Source organism: Gadus macrocephalus, chromosome 22 (assembly GCF_031168955.1).
Source record: "Gadus macrocephalus chromosome 22, ASM3116895v1".
In the NCBI taxonomy this organism is placed as follows: domain Eukaryota; kingdom Metazoa; phylum Chordata; class Actinopteri; order Gadiformes; family Gadidae; genus Gadus; species Gadus macrocephalus.
Genome location: NC_082403.1, coordinates 5,880,113 through 5,902,073, shown reverse-complemented (window position 1 = coordinate 5,902,073; position 21,961 = coordinate 5,880,113). Strand labels below are relative to the sequence as shown.

Genomic DNA, 21,961 nt, shown 5'->3' with positions numbered 1-21,961 from the left:
TTCCAAAGCTTCATAGCGCAGCACAGAGCGCTTATCAGCGGTGTCCACCTGCTTCTGACAGCCGCCGCTACGTTACCCTGCTGGCCGCTCATTACCGCCTAGCTGGGGCGTTAGCAGGTAGAAGCCACTGCGGCGCGCTAGCTAGGCCTAGTAAGCCAACTGGTAAACACTGAAAATAAATGGCCCTTTTGTCAGCGTGATGATAAAACAATGGCGTATTAGGATTTAGATTTGTGCTTTATGCACCCTTCAGTTTTTACACACATATTTTTTATAAATATAATAACAATTATGGATTCAATTAATAAAAATAAAGGAGGCAAGAACATGTTCATGGAAAAGTTGATCGGAGATGTGTTGTTGAATTCACTGAAATTAAGATGTGTGTAAGACATGTGTGTTTACTTTGGTATCCATGTCCAAGAGATAAGGCAGCTGTAAGATGACACACACACACACACACACACACACACACACACACACACACACACACACACACACACACACACACACACACACACACACACACACACACACACACACACACACACACACACACACACACACACACACACACACACACACACACACACACACACACACACACTTCCCCTTGACGTCTGTCCCTCCGATCATCCACCAGTCAGTCAGGTCTGTTTACGTACGTGCGTGTGTGAGCAACACACCAGCTAGCCTTCTCCCTGTCAGGCAGCATATGCCTGTGCTTTCTAAGGGCTACCAGCCTGGTGACAGTAGAGTATCTACAGCCAGTGGCCGGTGGGCAGACCGAGTGCCATGGCCACTAGCTGATCTCGGATGTTCTACAGCCTGATAACTGATGCTGTCATTCCAGACAGAATACCAGGCAAGACCCCCCCCCCCCCCCCCCCCCACCACCACCACCACCAACATCCCCAAGTCTGATGGATACGTCCAGACAACCACACCCGCGGTTGTAGGGAACAGGCTTTTCTTTTGGACATGAATGTCCGTGGATGCATCCGAAATGCATACATCTCTCTATCTCTGTAGCTGGTAATTTAAAAACAAATTCATTATTTTAATTCAAGTGGATATAACTACCGTTGTGGCGAACATCTAAGCCTTGAATTATTACGGTTAAGTTCAACCACGTGTTTCAGAACAGAAGTATACGTCATGTGATGAAATAGACTAATTACCTCCCGGTCAAGTCAACATTGGCGCAACAATCCGAGAGTAGGCAGACAGGCAGAGCAACACCTTCCATTTGTTGCTTTGGTGCACCATCTATTGGTAGTTGCGGGGAATTACACTAATGTTAAAACACTGCTTTTTAATTGTTTGATTAGTTAATCCATTGATTCATAATTAAGTGATGTACTAAATATAATTTTATTTGGTCTATTTTGAATTCTGATAACTAGTGAAGCTATGAAAGAGTACTGTAGTGTAGATAGACATTTGAACAAGCCTGATATTTTCTTCTCAATAGGGAAGCTGCTTCGCCATCTGGTGGAAGTTACATGAAATTTGCATTTATCTAACTGACAATTTTTTACTCTGTTCTCCTTTGTCCTTACGTTGGTTACTTGTATTCTTTAAACAGAAATACATATTCGAGTAACTTCCTGAGTAGTTAATGAGTTAAAACCTTTGTCATATTTATCAAAATATTTTAATTACACAGTCTTAAGCCAATACTTTATTAATAAATAATGCATTTTTCCAAAAAAATCCAAGCTTCAGTTCATGGCTTATTTCATTTCATTAACACGACTGGTACACCAGAAGTCATAAAGTAAATAAAACAATGTTTAAGTCAAACTAAATCACAAATAAGCACATCTGCAAACAAAATACATATAAAACAAATATAACTGAAATCTAAAAGAAAATCAACAAGTCAAAAACTAGTGGTTTACAAAGTCAACAAATTCGATTTTACCTGCAGATATATTCCTATTAATAAATGCCACATCAGTGGATATTGCTTAATATTTGGGAACCTTTCTAGCGTCGTCGTCAAGTGATGATAGGATCACATTGCTACATCGCAGAACCAATGTTAAAATAGTGCAAATGCTTCGGTTGCCACCATTTATTTACAATTTAAAAAAGGGAATCAAAATGATGTAACCCGCGGTTTAAACAAACAAAGTCTTGCCACGTGACCTTTATGTTCTACCATAACATACATCTGACACATGTAACAGCATTGGTACGATTTGGAATCAGTTATGGCTGTAGTTTAATGTTTTATTAGCCGTCATGAACTCTAGCAGAGAGGTGTATGTCTGAAGCCCATGAGCAAATCAGCTATGAATTTGAAGTCGGTATTTAGCTATTTCACTAAACTATGTTCCACTTACCCATCGTTTGATTACTGGCTCAAGGGCACAGTCATAACCAAGGTAAGGTAACTGCTAGACTCCAGGAAGGTCTGACAGGATACAGTAGGTCCATGAGTAAGATGTACAGCAGATTGTGCCATGACATCAGTCACGCCAAAACACTGCATAGGTGCCCTTAGGCAAGGCACTAAAACCTCTTGACTACCCTGACACTAATCCTGTGTGGACGACCTTCGAAAATACTTGAAAATGAAACATCCCTTCATATGGCTTTGTTACGTACTGGCAAAATCGTCTATAAGGGATATGCAAAGCGTTTTGATAAAATAAAATACCCAATAGTCTTGTTAATATGGAGAACACAACGTTGTGTCATTGCTGATAAAAGTTCCATGTGGTAAAAACATTTTTTGATAAATATTTCAGAAGGATAGAAGCCAAGCCTTTCCCATGACTGGCCTCACAATGCATAGTGCTGAAACTATGCAACTCTGGACCAATCAGAGAGCAGATTCAGTGCTTTAGGACGTCTGAATGCAACACATTCAAAGGACGCATGTTTTGGTTTCAGTTGGCATAGTTAGCCCTTGGATCAGTGACTAACCACTTAACATTGGTAGTTTGTGTTGACGCTTTGTCAATAAAGGTTTGTATCAACACTAACCTAACTGCCCAGCTGTGCAGCCAACTGACATGGAAACATTCAAACACATTTAACTAAATTAATCTTGAATTTCTAAATCTCCTGGTCTACAAATAAGATCTGAAGACTACAAATGTCTAATCTGAGGTCAATGTCTTAGTAATTATAAATAAAGTAAAAAAGGTTTTGATTGTACTTTGTATTTTACAGATTTGGACCCATTCGACAATCCTTTACTGACCCTAAAGCAAACAAAAATTTCACATTTAACCGAAAACATCCAAATAACTCTCAGAATGAAAAGTGTTTTGATATATACAATCAAAGAATTGTCGCAGAGCAGCCTAGAACTCACAGGTACATCTTTTCAAACCCTATCGTTTTACACTAATGTTTAAAATGGATTATTAACAAAAACTTCCAACCTTTGTTTGGTCATTTGTCTCGTCAACAAGCGCACACCGTTTGGGAGGATATCCACGCCTTCCAATCAAGGCTAATCGCAGCCACCTGGGGAGTCTTCTGCAAAGGGAGTCCATCATTGTAGTTCTTTTTGCCAACCCACTCCACATAGAATCCACAAGGGCCTTCTTTACAACAACTACAACTCCTTCTCCCTGAAAGGGAAGACCAAACAACGGGCTCTGTAATGAACCAACTGCCATTTGGCCTCCAAAACTTACCAAGCGCGACGGAAAACATGTCAAAAAAGCGTCGTACAAATCTCCCTCCAGGTTCGAGTCAATCAGCTGGCTGTTCGTAAACAGTGAAGAGGAGACGTCAGTTTGTTTTGCATCGATTGAGTCCCCCCTCCCTCCCCCCCGAGTCCATGAGAGGTAGTGGCTGTTGTCATATCCTTGGGCGAGCAGCAGGCCCTCTTGTTTGGTAGTCGTTGCTTGTGTCGTTTCTTTGGGGGGCCGGGGGGGGGGGGGGGGGGGGGGTGTCTTCACGTTCCTTTCTGGAGGGACCCCGAGGAGGAAGTGGTGTGGCTGTTCACCTGGAACAGACAGGAAGAGACACAGCAGCACCGGTCAGAATGCAAAAGGGAAGAACTACACCACGCCGCTCCTCCACCACAACGGGAAGGCTCGCTGTGTCTCCTTTTGAATAGCGCACCTTGTGTATCGACTGTGTTTATTTACTACCCAGCTGTGTAGCAGACTCTCTTTGTCCCTCTTTGCAGATACAAAGACGCAGATACAGGTTGTTAAGGAGCGGCTGAGGGGTCAGAACGCTCTGGCTCAGCGGGGGGATGCGTAGAGGCGGACTGCGGACCCCTTACTCACACGCCACCTCCTCCACTCTGGGTCTGAACGGTTGGCAGGTCGTCCTGTGAAACGGTGCGTCGCGTGTTGCCAACACGCCGTGGGCGTCGTGTTGCCGATAAGAAAAAGGGGTCGCCCGATCGTATTTGGGAAAACGTTTTCCTGCCATTCCTGAAGGGCTGTGAGTGAAAGGTTGCAGAGGGGGGCTGAGCGGGGCTGAGCGGGGCTGCAGGTAGCTCTGGGGGAAGGCCTGACTGACAGGCCGGTGACAGGCCATATGGAGACGTCGGATGAATCTTACCCCGAGGGGGCAGGAGTCGGCCATGTTGGTGAGGTGTGTTTTTTTTTATGTCTTTGACTTCTTCGCCTCAACCCTGTCAGACACTCTCAGAGCGAGAAAAGAAAGACAGCCAGGGTGCGGAGGCTGACACACGCACATGCGAGTACATGGGAGGACACACACACACACACACACACACACACACACACACACACACACACACACACACACACACACACACACTTATATAAACACACACACACACACACACACACACATAAACACACACATAAACACACACACACGCACACACAGAAACATATACACACTAGCAAACACACCCGATTGTGGATTTACATAATCACGAAGGAGTGAAAGCAATTTTGATGTAATTAATTTTGAAAAGGGGATTAATAGGACGAGATTCGGGGAAAAACAGTTTTTTGTTGGAAATTCCAGATGCAACATATCACTTCTAAAGCAGTAATCACAACAAAAGTATACATACTTGTCTGGAAGCTTCAGAGGCAGAGTGGACTTCATTCACAAAATGTCCATTTAGCTGTAACATTGCTGTGGAACAGAGAAACCATCATTATTATTCCAGATAATTTCTTTCCTATTTCCTCAAAAAACCGACACAAATTATGAACGGTACATTATAATCATACTTGGACCTTTGGGGCCACGTGACAACATTAAAAGGTTGCTACAGTCTATATTCAGACCACTATATCAATACATACAAACTCAAACACAGTCAATAGTGCTTGTGTAATTGTGTAATCAAGGAAAGTTTGCTGTAATTAAGGCTGATGAAAACTTGGTTTTGCATCTTCTATCATTACAAACAGTGTGGCAGATTTAAACACAAAAGTGTCTTTCCATAATGACAAATCAGCTCATGATTTAGTACTAAACCCAAAGATCTACTTCTACCTACAAAATTACTAACATGCAAATGCTCCCATGCTCCCAAAATGGCGGCGGTGGCTGTTAGACACAGCTCAGCTCAGTCCCCCTGTCTCTGAAGCAGCCCCCGGTCAGTGAACCCTCTCCTCTCACCTTGGGGGTCGATCCGGGGGTCCACGAAGCCCCAGTGCTGGTACAGCGCCGCCAGGTCGTGGGGGCTGTAGCTCTTCAGCAGGCTCAACACGTCGATGTCCATGGGCGTCTCCGGCTGCGCCTCGCTCTTCCCCTGAGCGTACAGCGGGGGCTCTGCGTACGCTCGGTCCCGCTGGGACCCCCACATGTTCATGGCCGACCAGAGGTCGCGACCTTTAGCGGCCGCCGCTGAGGCGGCCGCGGCGGCGTTCATGGCGTCGCGCGTGGGGGCGTGTCCTCCGCCGCTGCGATGGGGCGAGGGGCTGTGGACGTGGTTCCTGGCCAGCATGAAGCCCAGGCCCTCCTGGGGGAGCAGCCGGCCCTCCACGGAGACCCGGTGGCCCCTGTGTTTGGGGCTGCCGGTGGACCGGAAGGCCGGGCCGCCGTGAGCGGGGTAGGCGCTACTGCCGGACGAGGAGCCGGCTTGTGCGGTGGCGGCGGTGGCGGCGGTGGCGGCGGCGGTGGACTTGCTCCGCCCTGGCTCCTCCCCCTTCTGGCTCCGCTCGCTGCTGGACGTCTTCTTCTTCGGGGGCAGGAGCGCCATCTTCCTGCCGGAGGAAGGCGATCCGTCCGAGGACCTGGAGTCCTTCGACGGGGCCGGGGCCGTTCTCTGTTTGACCGCCGTGGGGTTGCCCGGCTGAGTTTTGCCCGTCGACCGCCTGCCAGAGCCGGGGGCACCGGAGCTAGTGGCAGTGGTGCTACTGGCGGTGCCACCGGGGGCACTCGTAGCAGTTCTGCCGGTAGCTCTCCCGGTGGTGGCGGTGCTGGCCGTGGCGGGGGCGGGGGCGGCGGCCTCCGGGGCCTGCGTGCGCTGGGTCCTGGGGGCGGGCAGCGCCGGGCAGTCCTTGCCCTCCAGGAAAGGCGGGGGGCCGGTGCGTCTCCACTGGCCGCCGGCGCCCGCCTTGGAGCCCTTGAACCCGCCCAGGCAGGGGGCCCAGCGGGGGGCCACGGAGCTGGCCCCGTCCACCCTGTGGGCCACGCGCTGGTGGATCCACAGCACCTCCGGGTAGTTGGTGGTGTGGGCGCAGTACGGGCACTGGTGGCGTACCAGACCCCCGGTCTCCCCCGCGGGGTCGGCGGCGGCGGCGGGGGCGGCGGCGGCGGCGGGGGGGTCCGGGACGGGAAGCGAGGACAGGTTGATTAGATTGGCGCCGTCGATGGGGACGGGTTTGATGGCGGTGCCCCCCTCCCCCGCCGCCCCCTCGGACGCCTCGCTCTTCTCCTTTTTGACGGCCAGCTCGGTCCAGTCCTGGCCGGGCAGGCTGGCGAAGGGGCTCCAGTAGGGCTGGCTGAGCAGGGCACTGCGGTTCCTGAGGTAGTCCATGTATTTAGAGTCTTTGGAGCCGCTCTGCCGGAGGTGGTCCTCCAGGCCCTTGGGGGCGCTGTGCTGGTCCGGGCGCGGCTTACACACGTGAGACCTGAGGCTGCTGGCGTCCACCGCGTGGAAGTCACAGTGCTCGCAGAACAAAGGCTTCTTATCTGGAGGTGGGACAAGAACCGCAAAGAAACAATGAGGTTGATCACTAGCATAGACCTAGTGCACAGACCCCTCTAACCTGCATCGTGTTTGGTCTGTTACACACAATGCTCCACATTTTTACAGAAACAAAACCATTTATCCTGCTTTACAAAGGATGCGATTAAAAATAATTACACATAATAATAATAATAAAAAAATGTGATTAATTCATTAATATATTAATTAATAGAATGAATACAAAATGAAAGCAATGTTTACAGAGGTTTTGATCTGTTGCCAAATGCGTGGTTTTGGCTTTGGGCCGATAAGAGCAGGTTATGGCATACATTCAGTAAAAGGCCTGACTGCTCAGTCACTGCAGACCTACTGCCGCCATCGGTCCCCCTTCCTCGAAGCACAGCATGTGCATCCCTGATAACAGGTGTAATAAAATGTATTTCTGTCCTTTAAGAACATTTAGAACTAAAACATCAATGTGTTCCCAGAAGCAATAGAACCACCCTTACTCAACCCTTCCAAGAACACTAAAAGTCCCAGTTTCAGGAGAAGCACGGTTGCGCCAAAACCAATGAACCCAAGCTTGACCTACAAATCCAAACCTGGTTCCAATATAGTCTAGTCTAATCACAAAACATTGCATAACAATAATCCCCTACAGACAGATTGGATTAAGAATTAGAGTGGAAGCGATTTACACATCTTACCTTTCTGACCTTGATTCCTGATGCTGTTGTTCTGTTTGGCCGAAACCTGGGCCTCTTCCTTCAGCTTCTTCTTCTGCAGCGCCACATAAAAGGCGTGGCCCAGGCCGTTGAACAGGGTGTGGTCCGTCTGTCCGTGGTGACCCCCGTTACTCCCGCTCAAGGCGTTGATGGCCGGGTGCTCCTGGCTCCCTCCGGCCTTCTTCTTCTTCAAGGTTGCGGCGGGCACGTCGCCCTGCTTCCTCTTCTTGTCCACCTTCAGCGCCACGTACTCGCCCTTCTCCCGGTTGTACGCCACCTCCGCGTCCGCCAGCCGCTCCTCCCAGCCCAGGCCTCTCTCCGTCACCTCCGCCAGCCGGCCCTTGGTGGCTATCTGCCAGGCCTGGTAGCTGCATATGGGGTCCAGCTCCATAATCCTCCCCGCCGGCTCCTTGTCCTCCGCCGCCGGCTCCTCGGACCGGACGCAGCGGAGGTTCAGGCTCTTCAGGAAGTCCTCCTTGGACGCGACCGCCTCCGGGTCCACGGGTGTGTCCAGCTGCTGCTGCTGCTGGGGGGGGGTCTGGGCCTGGCCGCGGCCGTGGCCCGGCTTGTGGAGCTTCTCGTGGGCCTGCAGGCTCTGGCGGTCGTAGAAGAAGTTGCCGCAGCCGGCGCAGAGCTCGTAGAGGCACTCCTCGTTGGCCAGCGCGGCGGGGTCCCGGTGCGCCCCGTTGACGGTGGCCGGCTGCGTGCCCCGGTCGCCGCCGCCCTTCAGCGGGGCCTTGGTCGCGCGGTGGATGCGCATGTGGCTCTGGAGGAACCAGGCCTGGCGGAACCGCCGGCCGCAGATCCGGCAGCCGTGGTCCTGGGCGCCCTTGTGCTTCTTGGCGTGGGCCTTGAGCAGCGCCGCCTGGGGGAACACCTGGCTGCACACGCTGCACGGGTAGGGCCCGACCCCGGCGCCCTCCTCCTCCGCCGCCTCCTCGGGCGCGTTGGCGCCGCCGCCGCCGCCGCTGCTGCCCGACGACTCCTCCTCCCCGGCTGCGTCCGCGTCGTCGCCCCGCCCCGCCTTCCTCTTGGGAACCTTCTTCTTCTTCGTGGCCCCGCCCTCGACGCCGCCGTGCTCCTTCTCCGAGGAGCTGTCGGCGACCTCGCCGGCGCTGGCGCTGGCGTCCTCGCCGCCCCCGGGGGCCCCCTCCGTGGTGGCGCCCTCGGGCCCCGGGCTGCGGCCGAGCAGGCCCAGCTTGTGGCTCCTGACGTGGGCCTTCAGGCTGCCCTTCTGGGCCGTCCGGTGCTCGCAGTACGGGCACTCGTAGGGCTTCTCGCGGGTGTGTCTCCTCATGTGTTGCGAGAGCGAGCTGAGGAGGGGGAAGCTGCGGCCGCAGACGCCGCACACGTGGGCGGACGGCTCCTCGTCCTCCGCCGCCACAGCAACGTCCGCCGCCACGGCAACGTCCGCCGCCGCCGGCTCGCTATCGGCGTCGACCGGCGAATCTTTGGGCGATGCTCGTTTACAAGCATCGATGTCGTTCGGGGACTCGCTGTCCTTTGGTGAGCTGCTGTCCTTCTGCTCGGGGTCCATGGCGCTGCGGGTTGGAGGCCAGCAGAGAAATCCTGGGTCGTTTTTTTTTTTTTCGTGACCCTAGGTGTGTATTCAAGTGTGTGTCTTTGTGTGTTGCTTTTAAATTCTGTTGGTCAAGAATAAAAGCGGAGGTTGAAAGGTAATTCTTCCGAATCCATCCTGTTTTTTTTATCTTGTTTTGATATTTTTGTTGCAAACTCTTTGGAAATGAAAACCTACAAGGAAAGAAAAAGACAATTAAAATAATAAAATATTAATTTTATTAAGTGAATTACTTCCAATTGGAGAAAGATATTTGACCAAATGCTGATGTCTTCAACTATAATCTCAGTTTAGTTCAGTTTAAACCAAATCCCAATGTTACGCATTTATCCAATGTGCAACAATTGAATATGTTGCATCTTTAACATCTTTTCCACCATTGTTCCCCACTGAGTATCCCGGCCTCTAGCATGTTTCCAAACAGCACAGCCTCCCCCCCCCCCCCCACCCCCCGAGTACGAATCACAATACATATTTCTCCTGGCTCGCATACGAGATGTGAAGTTGCCTAAGATGGCAGAGAAAGGGAAGCCCTTTGAGAGTGGAAGACATCCCATAGAGGGCCCATTTGCATTAGACAGGCTCAGGGGCGGCCATTGTCTGAGCTTCTATACGCAACACTGTCTGTATGCATTAGAGCGTGGCTGAGTGTGTCTCCACAGTGTGTGTGTGTGTGTGTGTGTGCCCTTGGTTTCCTGTGCCTAAATTGGGTGTGTGAGGTGAGGCATGAAGAGATGTATTCATTCCTGACCAACCACGATGGCCCCTCAGGACTTGTACTCTAATTTGCGATCAATAATCCATCAACAAACTTCCAATTCACACACACACACAAATACGAACATACACACACACATAGGAACAGACCCACACACACACAAGGATACACAGGCGCACACACACAAACGCACGTGTACGTGCACACACACAATACTCCCACACAAACAGGCATCACAAAACACACACTAACATCACACACATACCGTTGTCTCTATGCTGGAGTCACTTTGTGAGTGCAAGGTCCAAAAGGTGAACACATCTCACCAGTACATCGAGACCATTTCCTTCACGGTGAATGAAGATGAACGGAATGCTTGTGAAGCACTTAGGGTCACACGGTCATCATGAGAGGGCCCGAAACCCAGGGAAGCATTCCTCATACAAACACACCCATGTTTCATCACCACCTAAACACTAGTACTGCCGATACAAATATGACTATATCCCAAGGGTACGTTTTGTCTAGGGATCGACCGATACCGTTTTTTTAGGGCCGATACCGATACCGATATTTTTTCATCAGCCTTAGCCGATACGCCGATACGCCGATACAGACTTTCTTGAGCCGTTTTTTTTTTTTTTTTTTTTTTAAGAAACATTTATTGAACTTCAATATAAAAAACAATATTTAACAAATAGTAAAAACAGGTGAAGTAGAACAAGTAAGAACAAGTAGATGAACAATATTTAACAAATAGTAAAAACAGGTGAGGTAGAACAAGTAAGAACAGTACTGCAATACTGCAATACTGGCCAAGCAATTTCTTTAATATGTTGATTATTGTCTATGATTAAATCTATCCACCATTGGCTGATGGCAGGCGTACATTTCGCCCTGCGTATTACTAACACCCATCACATAGGAGTGGGAAAAACAACTGCGTGGGTGCCGTGGGACTCCTCGACAAGACCAATGGCGATAGCAGAGCAGCGAGTGCTGTGTGCGGGGAAGAGAGCGATGTCATGGGGGACAGAGCGTACTCCTCCATGCCCTGCCATGGGGAGATGGCCGGGGCCATTGTGTGTGCCACACCAGGTCTGTCACATTGCTTCATGTCTAGCCCCCCCCCAGCCCACGCCAGGGGGTCCCCGCCTACTTATTGTCATGGCGGAGGGGTTCGGGCCCTGCTCGTCACTGTCTTGGAATAATTACACGTCTGGGCGATGAAAAAAGAGGCAGAGAGACAAAAGGGGGACAACTCTCTTGTTCGCTGAGGGTCCAACAATGAGATCCAATGACCTGGGAAATCTTCTCAGTGGAGCCGTGAAGGATAGGAGGATTTAGGAGGAAGGAGTAACCTCAATGTTCCCATCCTTCCTTCCTATTAATGTTGTAAAGAAAAGCATGTTTATTTTGCTGTATGTTGTGCGTGTGTTTCGCCGCACACAGCCACACGCCCATGAGCTCCAAACAGCACATTCATCAAAGGAGATTAAAGTAGGTGCATCCCTCGCAGAAAGGGGAGGAGTTCTGTTTTTTTTTTTTTTTTTTTACTTTTCTTCCCCCCTCTCCTCTCGGAGGTGGCAGGTGTTTGGTGGTGCCGACGCCATCAGATTAGCGCTCGTGCTGCACGCACAGGCCACGCGCACGTGACCGCGTGCACGAGGGGGCAGTGTGGCCCCCACATGTCTGTCCTTGGGGGATTTTCTTTCCCTGAGCACTGAGCGAAACTGGAAGGTGGCAATTAAGGGGTTGTGGTTAAGGCGCGCGTAATGAGTCGACACAATGGGGATGAAGTGATCGCCAGGGGCAACAGATGGGAGTAACTGGGGCACGGGAGTGAAGCTGTCTCTCTCTCTCTACAACATCGGGTGCTTCCTGGAAGGGGCGAGCCGCACGCTTTAGCTAGCAAGAGGGACTGTGTGCAGCCCATATCGTTTGAAAAACACACAGCCACACAATTATTGTAATAAAAACTATGACAATATCATTAAATGGAGCTTTGTTCTCCCCCGAAGGGAAATTACGGTATTATAACATGGTCACAAAGGCGGAGAAGAATAAAACAGGGGATTTCAAGAATTTACAATAGACTACAATAACCAACTCATGTTGGTCTGCTTCTCATTCACCGACCCTGTGTGACTCTCTCCCACCTGTGCATGCCCCTCAACCCCTGCGGAACGGGGTCAACGACACAGAATCACGCCCTTCATTTGGGAGACGGGGGGGACGGGGGGGGGGGGGGGGGTCTGCCGGGAGGACAGCCTACAGCAGCAACGTGTTGCTGAGGCCGGGGGAGGGAAGGGGGTGGGGGGGGGGATGCAGGCTTAGTCGTGTCTTTTAGAGTCGTCTCTCTCCCCCCCCGTCACACACACACACACACATACTCCACCCACCACACCCACCCACTCTATTTTCCCCCGACCTCCTTTCTTTGGCGGGTGAATGGCCGTGTCCAGTCAGCTGTGGTCGCCCTGATTCAACTTGACATCCCAACCAGCTCAGCACAAACTCCCTATGGTCACAGGACTTGCTTGCCTGCGCGTGTGTGTGTGTGTGTGTGTGTGTGTGTGTGTGTGTGTGTGTGTGTGTGTGTGTGTGTGTGTGTGTGTGTGTGTGTGTGTGTGTGTGTGTGTGAAGGCTGTGTATGACTGTGTGTCTGTGTGTGTTTACATATATGTTTGTGTGTGTGTGTGTGTGTTCATAGCACATGCTTGTAATAAAAACTGAGGCATGATTTTGTCCAAACAACCCCTGCACTGCACCACAAGAAATAAGCAAAAGAGATGATATTGTGTGTGTTTGTGTGTGTGTATCTGTGTGTGCATGCATGTGGTTCTGTGTGTGCCTGCATGTGGCTCTACCCATGTGCGGTCTTTTTCTACCAAATACATTTGTTTGTGTGTGTGCATGAATGTGTGTGTCGGGTGTGTATTTGTGCTTGCGTGTGTGTGTGTGTGTGTGTGCGTGTGTATGTATGCCAGCGCCTGTGTGCATGTATGTGTGTCGCTATTTCCATGTCTTTCCTGCCACATATGTCTGTGCATGTGTGCGAATGTGCACACACATGCATGTGTTTCCGTGTGTGTGTGTGTGTGTGTGTGTGTGTGTGTGTGTGTGTGTGTGTGTGTGCGCTGAAGTCATCCAACTGTCCCCCCAACAACAAGCACCATTCCTATGCCAGCGAACCCCAGACTGTCCACAGCACGCCCCTGTCCTCCTGCCAGGGTTTCAAACCCCGGCCGGTAACCCTCTCTCCTCCTGTCTACTGATTCCTGCAGTCAACCTGTGTCTTGTACCAGCACCACAATATGGACACTACACCACCAGCAGTATCCCTCCAGCCAGGCTTGCTCATTCCTCCGTTATTTCATCTATTTCCCTTTTCTTCCTCGTCGCATTGGGGTATTATTAAGACGACTTGTTGCAGAGGTTGTATTGGATACGGAAATATAATCTATGTGAAATGGAGAGTACCACATAAAAAATGCCAGTGTCTGTCTATAATAGCCAGCCACTGTTTCAGCAAATATTCAATGTAATTATCCGTTTGAGTGTATATTCTGCTCAACGTCAAAACAGCATCAGGCTCTTAAACAGTCAGGGCCTGAGCAGCAGCTTGATATTTGTTTTCTGTTCCTGGTGGGAGATCTTGATATTCCAGTAGATTATGTTACCGACTGGAGCTTTGAAGGGGACAATAGACGTTCACAGACTCTGTAGCCCTATCAATGGTTGGTATGGTGTAGTTGTGCTGACAGTTTGCTTGTGTGGAGACTAATGATAGCGACTGAGTGAGAAAGGACAGATCTTCAGAATCCTTAAAACAAGATGGCGGGCCAACGTCGCTCAGTTAGAGTGGAGTAGAATGAGATTGTGTCGTAGAAAGGATGGTCTGTTACCATAAATCGGTTTCAAAGTATTTGACAAATGCCACAAATGCAAAGAGTGAAGTAGACGGTGACACATTTGTCTGCCCATTACAAGAGCTGCCATTTCAATGGGATTCACCATGACTCCTAAAGGTTATTGGGGCATTAAACCCAAGAAGATCCACAGATTATAATCATGAATTTGATTATCGGGTGGCCATCAAGGTTAAGCGAGTAACGACAACAAGCCGTTAGTCGGCCCCCTATCACATCAAAACCGCTATCAGGGTGACACAAAAATAAAAACAATCAACATATCCTAACCCAGCACTCCATGCAATTTGAGAAACAGTAAAATAGACGCAGTATTTGGGGCAAACACTCCTAATGTGCCTAAGAGATTAGACGGCCATGGGCTCAGCAGCCACGCGCACCCACACACCCACACACACACACACACACACACACACACACACACACAGACGCACACACACACACACACACACACACCAACTTGTGCATATCTGTGCCCTTCCCCCCAACCCTCTTTGCACAACTCTCCGTCCGGTTACACAACACAAACACACACACACACACACACACACACACACACACACACACACACACACACACACACACACACACACACACACACACACAGGGATTATTCTTCATAGCAGGAGCCGAGCTACTGAATGAGTGGCCTTTTACCACACATGTGCATTATAGACACCACCGCAGCAGCGGCGGCCAAGAGAGCCTACAGGGACAGAGAGAGAGAGAGAGAGAGAGAGAGAGAGAGAGAGAGAGAGAGGGACCAGTGTCTCTCAATGTATGCAGGGTGAACAGTACAGTCTGAAGAAGAACGATGTTGAATGATACTTTCAATTGAACATGCATGGGGCTACTCCGGACCACAACCACACACACACAAACCCACGTGCACGCGCACACAAACACACACATACGCATGCACACACCTGATTGTGCGCACAACGACAGCAAGAGATCACTGCGTCAAAGATAAGACACTAAACTCTTGACAGACTTATATCACAGAGTGTCGAGGGAGGCTCATCCTGATGAGGCCATCATCGTAATGCTCACACGGTAACAGCCACAGTGCGGCGCTGGGCCTTAATGGTTAACTATATTGTGGCTGCTTTGAGAGAGCTCTTTTCAGTGTGGTAGGCACTGAAGCGTAATCTGCTGGCATTAACTTGCTCTCTAAAAAAAGCTCTCTCAACAGGGCTTAGATTATCATGGTAAGGTCAGGCTCTCTCTCCCTCTCTCTCTCTCCCTCTCTCTCTCTCTCTCTCTCTCTCTCTCTCTCTCTCTCCTTCCAAATCTGGTCCTCCGTCTCTTTTTTTCCTCTCCATCTCTTGTCACATTGTGCTGTATACCTCCGTATGCTTTCTCTCTAGGCATCTCTCTCGCTCTCCCTCCCTCTCTCCCCCTCTATCTCCCTCTCCCTCCCTCTCTCTCTCTTCCCCTCTAGCTCCCTCTCCCTCTCCATCCCTCGCCCTCCTATGCAGCATGTAGTTCTATATAAACGCAGTGCTGTAATTATATATTTCTTACATAAAGACTGATTATATACAGGGCCATAAAAAAAAAGCACATCTTTAGATCCCTTTTCACACATCCTACATCTGTAGTCACCACTGATGTCGCCGCTCCCTGTGTGGTTTGGACAAAATTCGATAATACCCATTCCCACATTAGAACTTAAACAACCAAAGAGAACGCAGATCCCCCTGGCGACAGAGTCACCTGCATAACACCCCTCCCCCCCCCCCCCCCCCCCCCCCCCAATCATTATCCCTTGCTCAAAGTAAAGCATCATGGCCAACGTTTTTCAGAGGGGGAAGCAATCCGTGCGCCATCGTGCGTATATTCTCAAATCAATGGGCTCAGATCGGATGTCTTACATCACGACACACTGCGTAATAACCTGAATGAAAAGGACCACATGCTGCTCCTGCTCGTTGGGGGCGGTTGTGGTGGCGGTGGTGGCAGACACTAGGCGTCAATTTCCCATATCCTGTCATGTTTAAGGTAAAGGCACTGAGAAAGCGTAAGGTGATACGAGCTTAGCCCATTGCGCCCCACAGCCAGCAAAAGAATGACAGCTGGCAGCAGGGCGCTGGATTAGGTTTCCTATGGGTGCTGCATCTTTTACGCAGACGCCCCATTGGATGAGAATGGGAGTAGCTGTAATCTGATTCTCCCAGGCCCGTCCAATCTCGTTGTGTCCTTGCGGTCTCGGGAGGGGGCCCGAGCAGAAGGGGTCTGGCGGTGTGGACGCCTTACTCATCCCTCCTCCCATCTTCCATCTGGACACCTCCTCCTCCCCACTACCACTACCAGCTTCTCCTCCTCCACCACCACAAACTCCTCCTAACACCATGCATTTTCTTGTGGTCCGGTATTTACTCACACACACACTCAAAGGGATAGGCCAGTTGTGGTTGTGTACATGCATTGGGGGGTGTGTATGTGTGTGTGTGTGTGTGTGTGTGTGTGTGTGTGTGTGTGTGTGTGTGTGTGTGTGTGTGTGTGTGTGTGTACATGCATTGGGGTGTGTGTGTGTGTGTGTGTGTGTGTGTGTGTGTGTGTGTGTGTGTGTGTGTGTGTGTGATCTTTCGAGTCACTATCTGACACAACGTAAACACAGAGCCCTTTTTTCCAGTTCTTTTGTCATGCACCTGCACCAGGGGTAAACGTTTCTTTTCTTTTAGGAATTTAGAACAGATGTTTTTTTCTAACGGTAGAAGGGATGGAGTTACATTACAATTGCATTATTGTGCCAGGATGTGCTGTATCAAAGACACCATGCACAAAGGAAAACTGTTCTGTTTGTCATTGACAAACATTGTCTAAAAGGAAGACAATAAAAGTGTAATTTTACATAATTGTCTCTGGTTTTCAAGTGAACTATATTTACACTCTGGGCTGTCTTTCTTGGGTCCAACATATAGCACTGACATCGGACTGTTAAGGGTATTACGCCAACAGCTGTTACATGAGAAGACTAGCTAGCATAGCAGCATGCTAACCTGCTGGAATGGAGTGGTCTTTTGTGCCTTATGCATCGCATGCACATGAGCCCTGTGAGTGTTAATAACATCATCACCACATGCTGACACAGTTTTGTTCTGAGACTGCTTTGCATATTTTGCTCATCTCCTAGGTCATTTAATGAATGACATTAAAGGGATGATTTGATACCATTTATCACTACACCAACTATTTTTATTTTAAAATGTTACATATTGATCTACTTTACTTTGGCCCATAAAAACCCTGTATTACTGTATTTGTCAGCCAGCTATGAATGAGTAGTGTACAATATTTGTAATTAAAAGGCTTATAATATGATGATGTAGTCTAGCATGTGCTGGAATTGTCATCGTTCTGACAGCTCAAAAAAAACAACTTTAAAAATGGTTTGGGTTGGAAAAAGTATCTTGAATAAATATGATATGAAAAGCTGATCCAGGTATGTATTTGTTAAACCCCACCCGAGTATTGAATCTGATCTCTAGCACTGAGAACCTGAGGTGTGCTTCCATATTTCTTCGTCTTTATGTCTTTAAAACAATTATGTAGTGAACAATTGATGTGAAAATCATTCGTATGCCAAAACCTATCTGTGTTTTTCCTGTTCCTCTCTTACCATCGATAACTATAATATAAGACATGCACACTTAAACTCTACATTCGCAGGGAAGATTGAATCCAAATAAGAAAAACGCTGCACTACACAGACCCCTAATCTCTCTCTCTCTCTCTGTCTGTGTCTCTCTCTCTCTGCCCCCTCTTTCCCTCCTGACCTAATCTTCAACGAATAAATACTTAATTTTCTTCAGCTAAAATATGGCCTTGCCAGATCCCAACCTAACCTACAACAACTATGCTGGTCTGGCTATCGCGCACGTACACAAAAACACACACACACACACACGCTGCCTATTGATCGTCCTGCTAGGGAGATTACCCTAATAGCTGGGATTACCTCTCCCCACATGTTGGCTGGGGGGGGGGGGGGTGTATGTATAGGGGCAAGTTGTAGTGATGTGCAAGGGTGCATGTCTCCATCTAAGTGTGTGTGTGTGTGTGTGTGTGTGTGTGTGTGTGTGTGTGTGTGTGTGTGTGTGTGTGTGTGTGTGTGTGTGTGTGCGCGTGTGTGTTTTGTGAAGGTGGGTGATGGTTTGAATTCGATTCATTCTTCTTTACCCAATAAAGAAATGTAATCAACCCAATTGGACTCTCTTAACTAATCATGTCCACCCCATGGCTGTAGAAAATTATGTTTCTTTTCAGTTTTCAGTCATAATAAGCTAGTAATTAAGTAGGATATAGGCAAGGCCTTGAACGTAATAAACATTGAAATGAAACACCCCTGGGCGCATTTATCAAATGACAACACATCATGGCATCCTTAATGTATTGCTACGCAGGCGTGTTGGCACTTGGGATGTTTTTGTTTATGTATGTTTCAAACAAACGTTCAACCCGGGGAAAAGCCAAAGTCATGATGTTAGAGCCAGACAGAAATACTGAGAGGGAGGCAGTTCTCGTCGGAGAGAGAGAGAGAGAGAGAGAGAGAGAGAGAGAGAGAGAGAGAGAGAGAGAGAGAGAGAGAGAGAGAGAGAGAGAGAGAGAGAAAAGGAATTCTGGTAATCCACTGCTGATCCTGTACAATGGCAGCCTTGTGTGTCCCGCCGCTAACTACCACTAGTTTGCCACCACACGTTGACAATGCGGACGGAGAGCCCCGTCTTTGTGCTAAATCACACAATAAGCGGGGAGAAAACTGGAGGAAATTGGGCTGATTGTATCAGGCGACCGGTGTCAATACCAGCCAACTCTGTAGCGCGTGGTTGTAGTGGCCTTGGCGTTCCTCCACCACGAGCGTCAAGCGACATTGTTCTAGTGTGTGTGTGTGTGTGTGTGTGTGTGTGTGTGTGTGTGTGTGTGTGTGTGTGTGTGTGTGTGTGTGTGTGTGTGTGTGTGTGTGTGTGTGTGTTACTGGACGTGGTCACTTTAGCACTCCTAAACACAGCCATAAACACATACATCGTCCCGGTTTTTGTGGTCAAGAAGCCGATAAACGGCGTCGAGATGGCCGCTGGACGGGACGACAACTCGTACTTGTTAAATCACCTGCAACAACGGTTCGTTTGCGCTCACGTCACTACTTACCTCGCGTCGGCGACAGCTGTTAAAGGAATCCCATGAACAACAACACAAAAAGAAGTCAAGCTAGGGGGAAAGTTGACCGCAATAACAGCTTTTATCCTCGCGTTCGGTCCTCGTCGGGTGGTTTCATGAGAGATAAAAGTTTTAAACGCGTTTTCAATCACTGCATCCAGACGGGAACGCCGTCCGCTGCCGTTATGGAAACAAGTGACGCGAGAGATAACGAGCTCGAACAAATGATCCGCGCGCGCGGCGACGACATCCAGTCACCAGGCTACTGCTGATGGTTAGTAGGCGCGCGAGAGCGATTTAAGGATACGCTGCCCCTGAGATTAATTGATTGCCTACCACGGGATGTCCCATTCAAAACAACGGCCATGCTATATGAGTTATAACAATATACATTGGCTTTACTACGTTTTGCACATTATTAAGTTGTAACATCCTGAGGAAGAGATTTGTAGATGACGAAACCTGCTTCCAGCTATACAAATAGTCTATATAGTTGGATTTGCTTTCTATTGTTATTGTTTTACTTTTATGGAATTCACGTTTATTTTTGCCAAAACGAATCCCAAACGGGTTAGACCTACTAATGATTGCAAAATATTTTTTTCATCAGTGATAGTGTGAAGAATGACGATTCAAAGAAGTACCCAAATTGCAAATAATTGTTATAAAAAAAAAGCTAAATCATAATCGTTTTAAATAAAGTTATTGTGTTTTTCAGTTTCTCTCGCTGATGTAATTTGTTCTTCTTGTTGTTGCAAGGTCAGGTAACCATCACCAGAGGGCTCACTTAAAGAGCAAACACTAGCGTCCTCATGCTGCCAACCCCTCCCTCCACCTCTAGAGACAAGACAACACTAATCTGTTCACTCAGCTCATTTCTCCGGCGACTCAAGGTACGGCGGACGTAGGATGTTTAAAAGGACCTTACCTACAGTGAACATGTTCTGGTAGCACAACACAAAACAAGGTTAAATTGTAACTGAAGTCATAAGCACGAAGTTATTTTCTTCTTTTGGCTGGAGTGACGGGAGCAGTGTATTTGGGAGATTGTTTTGCCTGGCCCCAGTTTACCCCTTGGGGGCGCTACTGTGCACCGATCACTCGCTGCACATTTCTGACCTGAAGTGAGCATGCGCAGTAAAAATATATTGTAATAATAAAATCCCTCAATGATTTATCGAAGCCCTTCCTGGGCAGCGGACTGGAGTCTTCCAAAAGGAAATATGAAATCACGATAACAGAGCCGTTACTATCTTTGCAGCAGCTGGGCCGTGCTTTTTTAAGGAAGTCATATAATTGTAATTAAGTGGCCTGTGCCAGGGGAGGTAGCCTGAAGTATCGCCTACTACTGTTATGAGGTTCTAATACTGACACATAAGCCTACCGCACAGTTAACACAGATGCACGTTGGAAGTGGACTTGATCATACCTTAGCTTGACTAAGTCAATTTATTAACACAAAGACAACGGTCTTGGGTTTCATAGATAACTCTAAATCAATTTTAGGCGTTCATTAGTTATTTATGTTAGTGTGAGAATACAGAGCAGAACCCGAAGCTTGATGCTAATGATGTGAAAATTCCAGCCCCTCCCAATCGGTCCAGGAGGAAATGCTGCTATTAACCAGATTAACCAGTGAGCAGAAGTTTAGTATTGTATGCATTGCATGTTTTCTTTATTTCTATCAATTCAAGTTGATGATTCATAATGAAAATAATGTTTGGCACCTTCAGAACGATGTATTATCACAGTAGCATACTTAAGTCAATGTGTGGCTAGGATTTCCTCTGAGGTGATTGTTAACAATATTATACCGGCGTCAGCCACATCCACCTGACAGGCTACAGAGGAATTATGTATTATTGAAGATGTATTGCTAATTATGTGGTATTAGCCATGAAATGTTTTAGGAAAAAATACCTCCCTTCAGCCTATTTCTCATAAATGGTAATTAGCTGTGTTTATGGCCATGGAAACACAACATCACCTCATGGCTAGCATGACTTCATCTGTTCCTTTTATCTGTTTTTACATCATTCATTGATAGTATAAATTGTAACGTTACAAGGATACTACTGCCATCAGCCAGCAGTTTATTTTTATCTACCCTTAAAACAAATTATCAATAAGTCAGGACTCATAAAATCCAAATAACATCCATATTTCCCAGAGAGAATGAATCAGGGGATTGTTCATGGCACAGGTGCACACACTGTGAATGATGTGATGTCACATGGATGCTATGCCCCACCAACTCAAGGTGAAGTATAAAGGCGACCGTGGTCAGGTGAGCGCAGGCAGGGGCTGTGCGTCATCATGTGATCAGATTGTGCCTGGCAGTGAGAAAGTTCCCGTCGGAGGGAAATTCATGTTTTGCCTTTCTGCTCCAACGGGGAGGGCTCAATTTGGACGGAGAAATAATTCATCAACCGGACCCGTTCTTCCGCCTATTGGGCAGATAATCTAATTCTATTATTCACCACTGATGGTCTTTCCGCTGTCAACAGCTCACAATCAGAGTCATCGCTGAGGCTCAATCTAATCGGAGACCAACACCCCCGACGAAAATAGAAGAAAAACACTAATTCCATCAGCAAGTCCATCACCATCAGTAATGTGAATGAAGCACACATGCACATCATACAAGCACACACACAAACATACATATACATGTGCACACACATACAAACATCAACACACACTGGCAGGCACACACACACAGATACACACACACACACTTAT

At 48.3% G+C, this 21,961-nt stretch overlaps 1 protein-coding gene across 1 annotated transcript; it reads right to left on the bottom strand.

Moving 5' to 3' along the window:
- Positions 1–1,671: 1,671 nt before the first annotated feature.
- Positions 1,672–20,434, bottom strand: LOC132450947 (zinc finger protein 516-like). The gene is made up of 5 exons (XM_060043156.1): positions 19,199–20,434; positions 7,810–9,561; positions 5,587–7,104; positions 5,030–5,094; positions 1,672–3,973 (listed from the first exon to the last, which is right to left on the bottom strand). The coding sequence occupies exons 2-5, from the start codon at positions 9,362–9,364 to the stop codon at positions 3,923–3,925; spliced, it is 3,189 nt and encodes a 1,062-aa protein (XP_059899139.1). The 5' UTR covers positions 9,365–9,561; positions 19,199–20,434; the 3' UTR covers positions 1,672–3,922.
- Between the last annotated feature and the right edge of the window lie 1,527 nt (positions 20,435–21,961).